This window comes from Heterocephalus glaber, unplaced genomic scaffold (assembly GCF_053883595.1).
Source record: "Heterocephalus glaber isolate CG9 unplaced genomic scaffold, H.glaber_assembly_v1.0 deba00000594, whole genome shotgun sequence".
In the NCBI taxonomy this organism is placed as follows: domain Eukaryota; kingdom Metazoa; phylum Chordata; class Mammalia; order Rodentia; family Bathyergidae; genus Heterocephalus; species Heterocephalus glaber.
This window is the reverse complement of record NW_028258151.1, coordinates 19203-36413: the sequence shown is the minus strand read 5'-3', so window position 1 is coordinate 36413 and position 17211 is coordinate 19203. Positions and strand designations below refer to the sequence as shown.

The window sequence follows — 17211 nt, the reverse complement described above, 5'->3', positions numbered from 1 at the left end:
AAAATTGCAATGAATGCCTGTTGAGCTCACACACAAAAAAGAAAGGCTTGTCCCCTGAGCCACAAGGCCAAAAGGGAACTGAAAACAGTCAGACCAGTAAGCAGATCATAAATGTCTGGAGAGGTTTTGCAGATGAGAAATTCAGAGGCTTAGGTCCAGGCCTGGGGAGGATTTAGAGTAAAATACTCTCTATGAGCCAGCATCCTTAAAGTAAGGCAGGACATGCATGTGTCTCAGTCCAAAGACTCAGTTAAGGAGAATTTCCAATGAACATTTCTCAGGAAGAAGGATGATCCCAGAATGAAGGTCTAAGATATATGGAAAATGGCTGACAGAGAAATTAGAAAATATGTGGCTCAATATAAAGCATTCAAAAGAAAATAACATGCAACAATAAAGAAATCAAATTATGATTAAAACATGACAAAACTATGTAAATGGTGTAGGGATGTCCGTAGAACTGAGATGTATCACATTCATTTTTTACTCCCTATGCAGAAGTAAAGGTAATTATTAATGTTGATAAATAATAAGATAAGCCCCTAAAGTAGCCAGTAAAAATCATTAAATTGTACAATATCGAGACTAATGAAGGAAATAAATTAAACAAAAATAATTCCATTAGAAACTAATCAGGAAAGAAGAAATAATAAAAAATAAAAATTGAGGAAACAAATAAAAAAGCAAAACAATACTAAATCCACCAGAAATCAAACAAAATGGAAATCTGTAAGTCAAATCATTAAATGATGAAAACTATAAACTAGGAAGAAAAGTTTAAATCCAGCTATATGCTATTTACAAGAGACAAAACTAAAATATTTGGTCACAGGTTGATGTAAAAAGATGTATACAATTAAACTGAACAGTTTTAAATGCTTCTATGCTCACAAAAGACAAAATACACTTTAAAACAAAAATATTATTAGGAATAAAGAGATTAACTACCTTATGATAAGAGAGTTAAATCATCAGGAAGATAAAAGAATTATGAATTTGAATATTTTTAAAAATCTTGTATAAAGAAAAGTGATAAAATGAAAAAGAAGCTGAAAAATCTTTATCATAGTTGAAAAGGTTTTAACTGAGCATTCTAAGTAAATATCAAATCACATTAGACAAATGATTACTAAATCAACCGGCGTTTGAAACAGTATATTAAGCATTGTGTACTGAAAGTATACATAGCTATATGCTTAACATTTAAAGATATAAATTCTTCTCAAGCACACCATAATTACAAAAATGACCAAAACCCAAAAATTAAACTTCACAAACTTCAAATAATTAGTACCAATCAAAATACACTCCGATCACAAAATCATTTAGGCAGTTAAGTTAGAATTAAATATCAAAAAGATATAAAAACACTCCATACTTTTGGAAATTTAGACTTATTTCTACATAGTGACTAAAAAATAAAATGTGATGAAATTTATATATAATTAAAATTACCCAAAAATAACACATTGCAAAACAAAATTGATGTGAAAAAGATAAAGCAGCATTTCAAGAAAAATTAGACCAATAATATTGGAAAATACAGGAAAAATTAATTTCATTTCTATAAAAGTATAATATGATTAAAAATGTATATTCATGGCAGTATCAAAAATTTATGTTGTCTATAACAACAACTATGCATATAAAAACTTTTTAGAGAACATTTTAAACTCCAATGAGAGATATTACAGAAGATAAAAAGGAATGAAAAAATACATACAATAGAAGACTCAACTTTCTAAAGATTCCAATCTACCTCAAATCTATTTTTATGTTCATTATAGTTCACACCAAGAATTTATTTCACAAAACTTAATGTATTTATTCTTTGTTTTGGGGGATTTTTTTGGTACCAGGGATCGAACTCGGGTCCTTGCGCTTGCGCAGCAGGCGGCGAGACCACTGAGCTAAATCCCCAGCCTCAATGTATTTATTCTATAATTAACATGTAAGCACAAAAGACTGAAACAGTCATGAGGCCACTGAAAAAGGAGTCTATCTAGTTCCATTTAAAAAAATATGTTCTATTATATTACATAGTAACTCAAAATCAATTATCACTCTGAAAATTTGCTGTACCCTAAGTTCTGGCTAGATAAGGAACTCCAGGTTTTACTATGGACTGTTTCTATAAAACTGCCATTACTTCCACTTTTTTTAAAGGAATAGAATATACTTTCACACATTTCCATAATGTATCTTAAGAAAAATAAGGAGGCACCGCCATAATTATGAGATTGCTGAGGCAGTGTTCGGAATTCTCCATGTGAGCCAATCAATGTAGGGAGATGTACACACACTGTTAGTGTTGTAAACAGTTAGTGCAGCCTGAAGCCTGAGTCTATCCAGAATGGATGTAATCAATTTTGACATCATGTTATGGATAAATAAGCACTGAAAAATAAATTAAAAACCACAGAATATTCTACCTTTAACTTCTGTAAAACATGTTTTGTGGATAACTTATCTGATAAGGCTGATATATTTCAGTATTTTGAAAACATCAGCAATAATTTTGAGTTGGCAGAGGTAACCAAACAACTACCATTATGTTTGGTACTAAGAGATACACCTTTCAATAAAATTATTGAAATGCAAAAAAAAAAAAAAGAAAGAAAAAGAAATGAGGTGACTTACCCTACTATGGCATTTACTATAAGTTATATCACTAAGCAATGCTAATTGTGATAATGTGGTGTTGGTACAGAAATACACCCTAGACACATGAAAGGCAGGAAAGAAACAGACTTTGGATTTGTAAAAAATTAACACAGAACACAGCTGACACCAGATGAATAGGGAAATTGTGCCTAGCATATGGAGACGGGGACTGGACAGGGAAGTCACAGGGATTCAGCTATAATGGTAATATTTGACTTTCAGGGTTGGTGGTAGGTGCACGAGTATTGATTATTATTTATACTTTATGTGCATTTTAAATAATATATTATAAATTACAAAAAATGTTAAGGTTAAATAGAGGAAAGTGCTTTCGAGCTAAGCAAGCAGGCTCTTCATTCTGGCCGTCCTATTTACTGGCCATGTAATCTCAACAGATTACTTCACTTTTAGCTTCATTTGTAAAATAAGGTTATTAACAATTATATAATACTGTTTAGCAATAATGATTATTTGGATGTAAATCACCTATTAGACTATCTGGTTTATATAAAATACTTATATAATTAATGAACCACAATATTTTAACTGTAAGTGAAATATAATAATATAGGTATTACACAGGTTACAGTAAAAACTATGGAAAGTAACACATGAAACAGGTCAAGTTTGGGAAGCATTGATTCATGACGAAAGGGTATTCTAACCATTCTAAAGGGTGAACAGTTGCAGAAATGTGAGTATCTACCCAGTGGATGAATATTTAATGTTGATAACCCAAGTTCAGGCCTGGGGATCACTAAATAATGAGTTACTAATGGTTATAACACTGCTAGTTTAGAGTCAGCAGTCAGTTCTTCAATGTGGAAATACATAAATACACTTTTCCAACACCTGAAAACTTCCTCAGGGGCCACCTATTTTACTCTTTCATCTCTGATGTGTTAAAATCATCATATGGATCAGCTATATTAAAGACATTCAATGATGTATTAGCTACCAAGTTTCAAAGAACCTCAAATTTTTACACAGTAATCAAACTCAATTGAAACAAATGAAATAAAACCATAGGAATGGATTTTTCTACAAACAATGGAATGGTGCAATATATTTTTTAAATTCCATGAACAATTTTTACTTATTTTCTCCCCCAAAGTATAAGTCACTAAAATCTAATTATTTCCACAAATTAATCCACCTTGATAAGATACTCTTGGTTTGTTTTAAATTTTGAAAACCTTATTTATTGTAACTGACTATTGCCATTGTCTATTATACAGTAAGTCATGAAACTTCTCAGAATCTAACTAAACATATATTAGTTAAATCTACAATAACCTGGCCTCGTAGAAAGGTAAAAATGAAGATGAGGGACCTGTTTCAAAGTGTTCCAGCTCGGCTTCACTGTGTAGTAGTCTACAATGGTTTGGAAGAAAGAACCTGACTAGGAAAAGCTCCTCTCCTGTTCCCAAGGTTCTGCATCTGGCTATAATCAAGACGGTTGTGTCACTTGTATTTGTAGCTCAAGATGTATTTTTGTTGTATTGGATGGTATAATAATTTTAGATATGTAGTGTAATAGTTGATTCAGACATATGGTAGGGTAATATATTATATATTTAGCATAAAGCTAGAATATTTGTAAAGAGCATATGGGCTATCCTTTCCATTTCTTTATAGCTTTAATCTAATCATAGGTAACAATAGTGGGAATAGCTCATTAATCCTGAACTAGTAAAACTAAGATGATGTTATGAATGGAAACACTAGAACATAACTAAAACATATTTTTCTCTGTATCTTTGTGTTCAGACTCATCCTCTCCTTGTAATCTAATTTCCATATTTTCCCCTTTTCCTTTTTAGTACTTTAATAGATCTTAGCAAACTTTGTACAATAGTACAAATAGTACTATCCATAGTACTATTAGTACTAGTTCCATAGTACATAGTACTGGTTCCATAGTTCCATAGTACAATAGGCAAGCATGAAAAATTAAGTCTGTATAGATAAAATTAAATTAAATCGATAAATAAAATCTTTCTTGCTCACTTTGAACACATTTGATGCCAGTAATTAAAATAACGAAGCATATACAAGTTTTATTTATTCAGTACATTAAAATAGCAAGTGACTCTGCAGCTAAGTTCAAATGCAATTACAAAAGTCCAAAGATAATATTTAAGTGTTATTTTGTATTTCCTTACTGAACTACTGTGAAATAAGGGACATATGAAATTATTTTTGTAATATTTTTCAAACATAACTAATATTTTGCAAAAGATACTAACTTTCGTATTTACTCTCTACTAAAATTTGAAATATTAAAAATTTTAAGCTATACTGTTTTAAAATACTCCAAATGTATAAAAGAACATTTCCTTCTGTATATGCCTACTGACTATGACCATTTCCTTATGTATATGCCTACTGACTATTATGTCTACTGACAGCAAATGTCAGAGTAACTATTTACCTATGGAAGATAACTCCTCTATCCAATACTTTTACATCTCTAAAATTAAGAATGTAGAAAATAATGATAACTGGGCCTGAGGTCCAAGTCAGGGGCACTGTGCTTGCCTTGCCTCATACATGAGGCCCTGGGTTTGATCCTCAGCACCACATACACACACAAAAGATAATTGATAATAATCATTAAGAAAGCAATAATAAAAGAGACTAAAACTTGTTTGCATTAAATTCGCTCTTTGAGTTTGTCTGCTAAAATATCCATCAATGTATAGAAAATCAACTTTGGTAAAGCCAAGAAAATATAACTCATAAATTTAATGCTATTGGAAAATTACTGGTTTTAAAAGGTTCTAAAATTATATGATGTCTGAGTAATTTTGATTATGCTCACATTTGCCTTTAAAGATTTATTTTGTATAAAATTTGTCTGAGTTGAACGAAAGAGATATATGACTGAAAAAAATTCAGAGCTATTTCAAGAAAATTTAGCTCCTTTTGGGATGAATATGTTCTATAGAATATACAAAAATTTAAAAAGATAATTTAGAAACATAATATAATTATTTGTTTTTTCTTCCATGTGTATTTTTATTGTCAGCAATGTCATAGATATTAATACATACTGTGGCTATTTTGTATCTAGATCCAAAAACATTCTTTAAAGAATATTTAAGCCAATACTACATTTAAATGGAAGGGTACCTGTAGAACAAATTGGAAAAATCAAGAAACTCCAATCTTCATTGATCCTTATTGTCTTGAAATAATGCTTATTTTGTCTGTGAATCATTTTTAATCCACTTTAAAATTTGTAAGAATAACTTCTAATTCATTTTACCTGAAGAAATTATTTTATTCTAATACAAATGATATTGTTATTTTCTTTTCCAACTACAGATTTCCTGTAAATTTAAACTGAAAACGTGAAATATGTCGTACACCATCTTAAACAAACTAGTCCATCAAGTTAGCAGGAAAAACAGTTAGGTCTCTTCAAACTGGGCAGACTTCCACGGATGGGTGCATGGAGGACAGAAGGCTCTTTTTCAACTCACACAACTGCCCTAGCATTGCTAGCATAGCCCTGAGTCAATGAGATACTTGTGGTATAATCATTTTTCCAAACATTAACCCTTTAAAACAATAATGTGCAGGGTGACTCACTGTAGTCACTGTACTAAGCAGTGTTTGGAAAGCACTGGTATTTGATGTGACCACACACAATGGTGTAAATAATAAGGATAAGATCGTGTCAGATAGTTTCCTCCTGAGAACACTGGGTACTGAGCTGACTTCCGGGACATTGGTCACTGGCTTTAGGGAATGCTAAATCTTTTTATTGATTCCCAAAATAAAAATCATCCGAAGAAATGCACAATAAAGCATGTTATGTCATGCAACAGTTTGACAGAAGACATTTAAGGAACTGGAATACAACTATAGCTTTTAAACCATTAAGTGCATCATAATTTAGATTATATGATATGGCAGATATATTATACTTTGAGGTAGCTTTAGGAAATAGTAAAGCCCTTATGCAGGAAAGGAACTCAAAAGTTTGCTACTATTTCATGATATAGAAAAATATTCTATTATCAAAACTGATTAACTGCTGATTTTTTAATGGCAAACTTATAAAATCTATGATGATGTTAGTTACCAAAATAAAGAAATGAACAGTATTATATTAAGAATAACCATCTATAGCAGTGTTAGCTTTGATAGCAAGGGAGATTACAGGTATCTTGATTTTTTTACAACATTTTGTTCTGGTGTTCTCCCCATTCCACCATCTACTCCCAGGCTTTTACCCCAGGGTTGATGATGGAAGTAAACCAGCTCTATGGTTCCTGTTTGTGTGCACACACAGGCATGCTTGTGTGCTATGGGGATATGTAGGGAGAATGTGTGTGTGAAAAGTAACTAGCCTCTGAGTGTCAGAAGACTTTCCCCTGACTGTATCTTCTATTTTCTCTACCCTCCCTCATTTTTCTAAGATCAAATGTGTACCACATAAGCACAACCATGGACATAAAGTATGAGATTACAAGAAAAGTAGCTCTCATATTAGCTTAAGGCAAACTCATTTAACTATTAGCTTTAGTGCCCAAATTTACATAATCCACTTAAACAAAATAAACTCATTGTGTCTTTTGGGTCTAGCACTCTCCTCAGCACCTTTACCAAATAAGAAACAGTTTGTAAATCAAGAAGCAAGATCTTTATTTTTTGCTTTTTATCAAGACATAGCTACACTTGGTGTTGGTGTTGATTTGTTAATTGGCATTTCCCTCACAAAATGGTTACACTAACATGTAGTTTCCTTCCATACACTTTGTATAAAATCATAGTCCCTTTTTGTTCAGCTGCCTCAAGTTTCCCTGTTCTTTCTTCTCTTTTTCAAACACAAGCAGTTGAAATTGCTCATGTGGATTAACAGACTATGAAACTGTTAACTAACAGTAACATGATTGTTTTCAATTTTCTTCAAAAGAAAAGACGTCAGGTGTAGAGAAACCTCAGAAGAAGGAATATTCAGAATGCATTGCATTGTATATCAAAATGTGAAATAACAAGATTTTCTCAGTATCGGAAAGATATTTCTTTCTATTTTTAACACAATTATTGGTACTTATCAACCCCAACATTCCCTCCATGAAACCGACTTCTGTCAACTAGTTAAGAACATATACAAAATGCGCTTTGTCAACAATGAGTGCTTTACTGTAGACGGCATATTTAAGGTCTTTTCCCTTTCATCAGAGTATCTGCCTTGTAAGAACACAAGGGCACTACTGGCAACTTAGTAAAGGCCATACAAATGTCTTACAACTCACAAAATATAACCTAGGGAATATATATTTTGTTACCATATGCATTATACTCTGTCCTGAAAATAGACTGACCATTATGACGAGATAGAAGAAAAGGTAGACAAACTACAGCCTCTGGGGAAAATGTAGCCCAATATTGTTTCAGAACAGATAGACAGACAGACAGAGACAGACCAACCTGCTCATTTATTTGCATGGCTTTAACACTACAATGATATTGTTGAGTAAATGTCATGAATACTCTGCTACAAAGAATGAAACATTTACTATGTAGCCTTTTACAGAAAAGGTTTTCTGACACTGGACTAAAGGGTGCTCTGTGGATTTCAACGTATTAGATGAAACTTGCAAATGTGACACAGCAGTCAGGATTGTAGTACTAAGCTGTGCCTGGAAGCAGACAGTACCAAAATATTTAGTTAGTGATACCACACAGTACTTGGTAAATGCTTGACCCACCCACTTATTTTAATGAGATGTTTCTGGTACTTGACCTAAACTGTATTCTAGAAAGAACACTGCAGAAGCTGGTTGCATGGCATACCGAGGATAAAGACCCAGTAAATACAAACAGCATTGCCAACTCACCTGATTCTACCCCTGGGGAGCTCAGACTGCTCAGACAGAAAGCTTGTGCTGCTGAGGCGAGAGGCACTGCTGGTTCGGGAAATGGCAGACACATCACTGACATCGCTATCTGATGATTTGGCAGAGACGTTATCACAGCTTCTGTACTGATCTTTATGTATGTTATACTAAAGATCAAAAACAAGAAAGGGTGAGCTCCACCATCACATCATGGAAAAGAAAGAGAAAGCTGGTGAGGTTAAGGACTACTAAACCCCTCATTAGACAAAATGTACCTTCATAAAAGTGGGTGTGAATTCTAGAATCATACAGACATTACCATGATTTGCAATATAAAAAACTTTATGTACTTTCAATGATAAGTGATGGTTTATGAAGGCTGAATGAAAATTTAAATGATCAAGTGAAAACTTTCACAAATTGTTTGACATGATTTAAATCTGAAATGGTATTAATTTTTTTCTAGTATATCAGTTTATTTCTTCCCTTTCACTACTGCCTGTTTTAGTCACTCTGTATTTATGGTACAGACTGCTTTCATCTTTCTAGCTGTACTTGCTCATTATTTCTAAAACTATTCAATTTACCTATACATTTTCTGTGTTGTAGGACATCATATTCTCTTAATTTTCTTCAAAAGGTAACTCCACACAGAAATATTAAATCCAAGGGGAGCCACTGAGACAGACAACTTCATCTTGCTTTCTATTATGGTCTTATTAGACATTTTCAGATTTAAACTATTAATTCAGTATCAAAAGTGAAATATAAAATTCCTATTAATATTTCAATATATGCATATCTTATATTTAAATGTGTTTAAATTTGCCTGTAACACTCACTTTCTAAGATTCTAGGAATCATAAGGTACAAAATTCAACCCTAGGGAAACCGTTTCATTTTTCAGTGCTAGAGAATGAACCCAGTGAATCTATTCTTCTTTCTACTTCAAGTCATACTTCAAAGGACCACATAATAAACAGCCTATACACTACTGTAGTATATATGTGTTACATTCATAATAAGCAGTAAGGTTATGTAAATAATAGTTATATAATTTTAAAATATCTACTACATTAGTAGTTTTATCTCAGGTACTGAGAGTTAAGGTACTGTAACTTCTTACACAAAATGAAATATTTTGGCATTTAAGTTTCCTACCAAGCAATTTTTAAATTTATGAGCAATAAAGTTTGAAAATATCAAATGTTCATTAAACTTTTAGAAAAAGTGATTTATCCTCTGTAGTTCAATATCAGAGGAGTTTTAATGAATCTGATGTTGCTAACATATACTACATAAACTCATGTTAAACCCTGGCTCTATGTTTAAAAATTGTAATATTTTTAAAATATCCCTAGAGACTGGTTTACTTCATAATTCTTCATGTAAGATGTTTAGTCCTAAAACATTCAAATGTTAGTTTAAAACTGTCACCCCTCATGTGTACATATTGGTCAAAGAATTTTATATCAGGAATGAAAACAATTCACAATTTATCAAATATCTATAGTTATTTACCAAAGAATTTTTCTTAGTTGTATTTATCATTGAAAGTCAGATGCTAAGTTAAAATGCAAAGGAAACTCACATATGCTATTATGTTTAGTTACATAATTTCACGTTTGCTCTAACATTAATGATTTAAGATAACTTATTGAATGTGATGTGATAATTTGGTTTACCAGAAAATGCTATCACATCTAATACCATGATCCTGACAGATATCATTCTTTTCAATCAGAACTGTTTCTAATTTACAGAGTAGATGTGTAGCAGAGCTTGAATTTAACATTTGCTGGGTTCAAACACAACTGGGTACAAACACAATTCCTAGATTATAGGCTTTTAAATTACTGTGACAAACAAGATGGACTATATAATAATCATAATGTTTCCAAATGGGTTCCAATGATATCTTTTTCATGAGAAAACAGGAAATAACAGAGGATTAATGCTCTAAGAATTTATCTAGACATAGGAGATTTTTCCAGCATTTAGTTTTCTAATGTTTCCTTTATTCCGCAACTAAATATTAAGTAATAAAGCATAAACATGTATGTAAATGGAAATATTTCTTCAACTAAATAAATCTTCCTCTTCCATAAGACATCTCTTCTTCAACTTTCTTATATATAGATCTTTCCTATTAGAGCAAAGAGGCAAAATGAGGATGTCATAGTAAACTTTTTTATATTGAGATAATTTATCATTCTCACACAAGATCACAGTTCCTTTGGTTATTTGAACGAAATGAAATACTTTTATGTTTGCTTATCACCATTACATTTACTGTTTTTCAGAAACAAGTTAAATTTTAAATAATTTTTATCAAATTATAATGCGTTAAATTTCCTATTGAACAATGTAATATTTTAATGAAAAGAATTATATTTTGAGGAACATGATATCCTCAGGAGGAATTCGCACTGATCATAGAATAATGTTATTGATGGGTGGAAAGGCTCTTTTTATAGAACTGCTGTTTTTAAAAGCAAGAAATAATAAGCACTTGGGAGCTACCTAAAAAAGCCATCACACAAGTCTTACATGCTCTTTCTGGGTTACAGAAACATAAGCCCATTTTAAAATGTGTCTAAATATGAACTCACCCTCCAATTATCAATTTCAACCCATCACTGAAGCACATAACATGGAATAACAATATCGAAAAAAATAGCAAGGTGACACATTTCTGAAATACCAAAGCTGTTTCATGTCTTTTCAAAAGCAAAATTAATACTAATTCCTTACTCAGGGTGGATATTGGGGTTATTTAATCTTTTAAAATAGATACTGGGTTTTTAAAAAATCTCAAAAATGATAATCATCTGAAAAAGTTTTGCCTTGAAAAAAAATCTAGTTCTACTGGTGGTTAGTTAAAAGTATTTTTGGAATGGTTAGTTAATTTCAGACTTGGTAGAATTTTCAACTACTGTGTACTGCTGCAAAAGGAGTCAGTAAAGAAATAAAGTTCATATTAATCTACATTATATTCATGACAATGCCACCACCCAATTATAGCAACAAAAAGGGATATTTGCAAAATAAATTTACAATGCTTGGTGAAAAGGATAGAAAGCAAAAAAGACAAATTTTCAAGTATGTGAGAACATTTTAAACTGAAATGGCTACTAGAATTGTTTTCTAACATCTCATTAATATGTAAATTTTTATGATTTTATGTATCAATGTAAAATTAAATTTAAAAAAATTCTTTTGGAAGAATATGAAAAGTAGAGTTATGGACAGTGTGTATCTTTTACTTGAGATAAAATAAAAAACAGCTATTCACTTATTTTATCTTACATACTTTCTTGTCCTACATTCTTACATGTTTTTAAGATGCTATATCTTTGATGACACAATTGATACTATCAACTATAATTTTAAGAGCTACAGTCATAATCAATATGCTCAGTAAAAATAACAGTGATATATTTGAAAGTAATGGCTCTGTAAAAATACCAAATGCAGTGATAGAGGAAAAAAGAAACAGGTATCTATGCAGAGGAAGGAAAGGCAGAATACTGAGGTGTAAATTAAAAGCAACATGAGAACTTTAAACTAAGCCGAGTAATGTGCATTTCAGTGACAGAAGTAGTAGAAGAAATTGCTTCACAGAGCGGCTTTACTAACTGTGGAAAAGCACCTCTTTCACTTTGTGCTGCAGCATTCATAATTTTGGAAAATAGATAAGCTGCCTGAAACACAATAATATATTGAGGCCTTTTCAAATTCTAAACTTCTCGAGCCAGAAAACTGGCACCTCATAAACAAGAAAGACTACTTCTGATTTACCAGGTCTATAAGAACTAGTGGTGGATTTCAACCTATACAGCATTTCCTTGCATAGAGTTTTTGATTGACTGATCAATGTTTAGAAGTACAATTCAGAATAATCCCGAAAGGCTTTCACTATTTCATCCTAATTCTTTACTTACCTCTTTCTCGCTTCCTATCCTGGCCTACCTCCCTTTGCTGTTTGTTCTATCTGTTCTCATCCTCTGGCATAATGCTGAAGAAATCAATAAAGCTTTAATGAAGCATTTCACATTCAAAGAATCTTTCAAATAAGTGTATCTAACTGTAGAAGAAAAAAGAAAACTCTAATCATGATGCCTTCTATTTTGTATTGCATTTGTACTCAAAGAAAACAAAAGTCGTGATGATATTCTTAAAGAAGACAGACAAGTAAGCTAATTCTGTGGTGATACCATAAAGAATGAACTCCAGAGAGGACGTATGGAGCTGGATCAGCAACTGATATTCTGCTTACTTTTTTTCTTCCTGACTTTACTTTTTAAAAAGTCGTTACAGACTCATTCAGAGTTGGGATTCCGGAATCACAGTGACCTCTGAGTGCCTCAGTTGGAAATGCTTTTGCATCTAATTTAAGTATAAAGTGACAGATCATAGCCAATACAGATGATCTACGGCAATACAAGTGGTAAATTACATTATGTAACTACCTCTACTTTTTGTATTAGTTATTGAATATCTGGTTGTATAATGAGCAACTTCCAATATTAAAAAATAACATGTAAATACCGAATAGTTTCTCTAGTGTGAGAAACTGAAAGTGTAAATAAGGATTAAAATGATTAAAATGAATAATTGATAATTTGAAGTAGGAAAAGGTCCAAAGGTATAAGGGTGGTGGGAGGGGAAGGGGAAAGGGAAGAAGGGAAAGGAAAAATTATGAGAAAGAAAAAAAAAATGGAAACAAAGTCTATGTAAATAGGGAAGGGTGGAGGGGGTAAAGGGCGCACAGGTAATGGGGTAAAAAATAACCAAAAATGTATCAATAAAAGAATTTAAAAAAAGGTTTATCTAGGCCATATTTCAAGTTTAAAATGCAAATAGATTTTCTGTGATCTATTTTAAGCTTTCAAAATAGGTTTTTCTACTCCATAGTTCTAGCTAACTATATTGATTTAGTGCAATTTTAATTTGATTTCTAATAGGTCATTATTTCCAAAAGGGCTTCTGTATTTCAAACTAAAACAAAGGGTGACTAACAGATGCCACTACTTTGTACCTTTTTTAAGACTTTTAAATAAACCACATAATGTGTGCAAAATTACTTCATGAAAAATATTCTCTTAATTAAGCATATAGATATTAGTTGGCAATTTATAAACTCCTTAGTGTTTCCTTAGAAAATAATATTGAAATATAAATTAAATACTGACAGGCACTTGAAATTGTGTGACTTTCAGCTTCTAACAGTTTAGATCAATTGCTTTTCTTAGTAAAGATAGATCAATAAGAAATCTCACATCATATAATTTTTGTCATTCAGGAACAAATCTCAATAGTCAACATCAATACCACCAGTATTTAAGATTATAAATATATACCTTAATATTTTAAATGCAATATTTAAATGATATTTAAGAAACAAAATGGTATCTTATGTCTGTGAATTTGACTGACAATCATTGTGACTTAATACCAAGTGTTTCTATATTTTTAGAAAAATTATTATATCCAAGTAAAAAAATAACATTTCAGTAAAGTTGTATCTTCCAGAAATATCAAGAGGAGGGAGAGTTTTTTTCAGACTTTGGAAAAAAATTATTGTGTAAGACTATCATTTAATGATTACTTATCTTACATAACTCAGTGCTTGCTACTCCTGCCTGAACACCCACTGTATGTTTCTAGAAGGGTATTTGTTGGATACTACTAATTTTACCTTGGAATATTGCTCGCGATCAAGTTCTTGACTAGAACCAGACCCTGTTGTCTGCTTAAATCGATGCACTTTCATTTTCATTTGTCTTGTTCGCTCCTCCACTACTAAGCTTGCTGCAAAAACACACAATGGAAGCCTATTAAAACACGTGAAGCACCTTTAGGAACTACATGGTTTATGATTTCAATGCTTTTGAAATGACTTCAATTAAATAAAATTTGGAACTAACATATGATTAATAAATTTTAAAAATGTCAAATGTACATACTAGAAACTGTTAATCTAAAGATGAACATGGATCAAATCACACAGATGGAGACAACAAATGTTAGTAACAAAAGATTAAGCACCCTCTTTTTTCAACTGGTGTGAAATATTTTCAATTCCCTTCACAACTAATTATGTGAAAGCAAATTTAATTGTGAAATATGTTTTAATTATTAGTTTACATATATAGCATGTACATATATAGAGAAAACGAATATATGCACACTTAACACATCACACATGTATGCACAGGCTCACACGCGTGCACACTCACTTAGCACCCTCAGCTAACACTGGTGACCTAAACACTGCTGAACTGATCATCAGCTACTTTTTTGAAACATTCTTATTATATCATGAATTTCTACCAATAGCTTATTGTGAACATTTGCCAACCTAAAAATAGACTTACTTAGATTACAAGACAAAGCAAGCTTTCTGTTTCTGATGACTCTGAACCCTATATATAAAGTTCCTGTTTTGAAAACAAGATGCATTATTTTTAGCGCTTTAACTTATGGTAATCACTGTGTTCCATTTAACTCCTTATTAACCACCAAAGTAGCATGAGCCATTGTTTGGAGTGCAACCTTTGCAGCCTTCAATAAAATGTGAATTATTTCAAGACAGAATTCATCATGAGCAATATAGCTTAAAAAGTCTGCCTTTAACCTTCAAAACAAATGCAAAGGTTACTAAAAAATATGTTTACACATTTATTCATTTTGTAATATGAGAACTAAACCATAGGGCACTCTACCATTCAGCTACTTCTCCAGTTGTTTTTTATTTTTTATTTTGAGACAAGGTCTCACTAAGTTGCCCAGGCCAGGCTTGAACTTGTGATGCATCCGGCACACCATGCCAGCTGAGATTTGTGTGTGTGTGTGTGTGTGTGTGTGTGTGTGTTTGTGCCGGTGTATACACACAACTGTGTACATGTCTACATATGTATGTGGGGGAAAACTTCCTGGTGACTGAGATGGTAGGGCTTCTGTCAAGGGCCACTAGTGGTTTTTAAAGTTAGTAGAAATGCTGATATACCTGATTGACCTGACTGCTTATTTCACCTCTTACAAGGAGTTTATAAGGCATTTGTTGATAAATTTTTCTCTTTTGACATTTAAATGTGCTTTACCATCTTGATAAGTAACACTTATACCTACTTTATAAACTTAAGCAGATTAGTAACATTTATTGAGTGCTCAAGTACAGATTGATACAGTCCAAATTAAATACACAAAGTCTGAAATTTGTCCCTAAGCGGTTTTCTTCTTTTTGTTTTTGTACCAGGGATTGAACTCAGGACCTTGTACTTGCAAGGTAGGCGAGGTGCCACTGAGCTAAATCTCTGGCCCCACTATGTGCCTAAATGTCTTAATCATATTTTTAGCACCAGATTATTAAATGTTTCATTGTGGTGAATTCAATAAATCAAACAAGCCATCTCCATCATAGTTATGTGAATTAAGCAATGACACAGGCTTGCTTTGCAAATGCTGACTTCAGAGACAAGAAATGGTGATCGAAGGAAGATGGTTCAATGGAAAGCGTAGGAAAGCAGAAATTTATTAATTACTTGACAAAATATAAAGAGTCAAAACAAAATGTTACGTGAGGGTAATTAAGAAGTGACACAAAATTACTGATTATGCTATAGCTACAGAAAGCCATATGCAGTATAAGATATGTGAAAATATCAGCTGTCTTCTGCCTATGGTGCAAGTACCTCTGGATCCCTAATCAGCCACTGCTACCAGCTTTGAGAGAAGCAAACGGACTGTGATCAGTTATTCTTTACAATTAAAGTCTAATGCAATTCAAAGAAATCTGATTTTCTAAAAAAATCAACTTTAAATGTTAGCTCAACTCTAACAATTTTTGACATTTATTCTTTGATAGCTTTGTAACATTTAGCATTCTGTAGTTCTGAGGGCTGGTGATTACCCAGGCGCTGACAACTATTTCCAAGAGCTGCTGACTTGATAAATTTTGAACCAGTTCCAGTGAATGTACATTGTGGGCAAGACAACACCTCATTTCTCTAAACAAGATTATTTTAGCATAGGATGTGGCTGCATCTCTAACTTTATTTTGCAAAACTCAAAACTGAATCAGGAGAATAGAGTGGTAACCTACCAGAACAAAAATAAGTCATACTGTTTGAAATGACTTCACTTTTACTTTTCAGAAATGATTACTATACTATATTTACTCCCAAAGAAGGTAAAGTTACTTTGAAATATATCAAAGATTTAAAAATCTCCAAATTTATATTATGACTCAACATCATCAGTGGACCCCCTTGATTCTCAAGCAAAACTGTAGTTGCTAGGTCATCCTCATTGCTCTTGGATTACAAGAACAGAAGCCAATTCAAATAGATTATTATTTACCTATTAATATTGAAAAGCCAGATAATTATGTATTAGTACATACACTTTCACAGTATTTTTCATTATTCCTAATGATGTATGTTCAGTGCTCTTTGTAAAAATAATTGCTTGAACAAGAAAATGCATCTCAGCAAAAGTTCTTTCATAGTCCCTGGAGAAACTTCAGTGTGAATGTAGAAACTCTAAATTTGCCAAAGGTTTTGCTGTTTTCCATTTTATTTCTCAGCTGTATATTGTGGAATAAAATAAAATTATTTCTGGATTATAGATACACAAACTAAATAGTAAAACAAATTTATCAAGTAAAATAGAATATTTATCACAAATT

General features: G+C 32.0%; 1 protein-coding gene across 1 annotated transcript in view; it reads right to left on the bottom strand.

The window, feature by feature from the left end:
* The window catches only part of LOC147829466 (regulating synaptic membrane exocytosis protein 1-like), a gene marked incomplete at its 5' end in the record, with an annotated part of 41812 nt that overhangs the window by 11283 nt on the left and 13318 nt on the right, over positions 1 to 17211 (bottom strand). Inside the window, 2 exons of the mRNA XM_087205127.1 lie at positions 8520 to 8686; positions 14221 to 14333. Of these exons, the coding sequence (XP_087061253.1) occupies positions 8520 to 8686; positions 14221 to 14333 (280 nt within the window). The remainder of the gene's footprint in view (positions 1 to 8519; positions 8687 to 14220; positions 14334 to 17211) is intronic.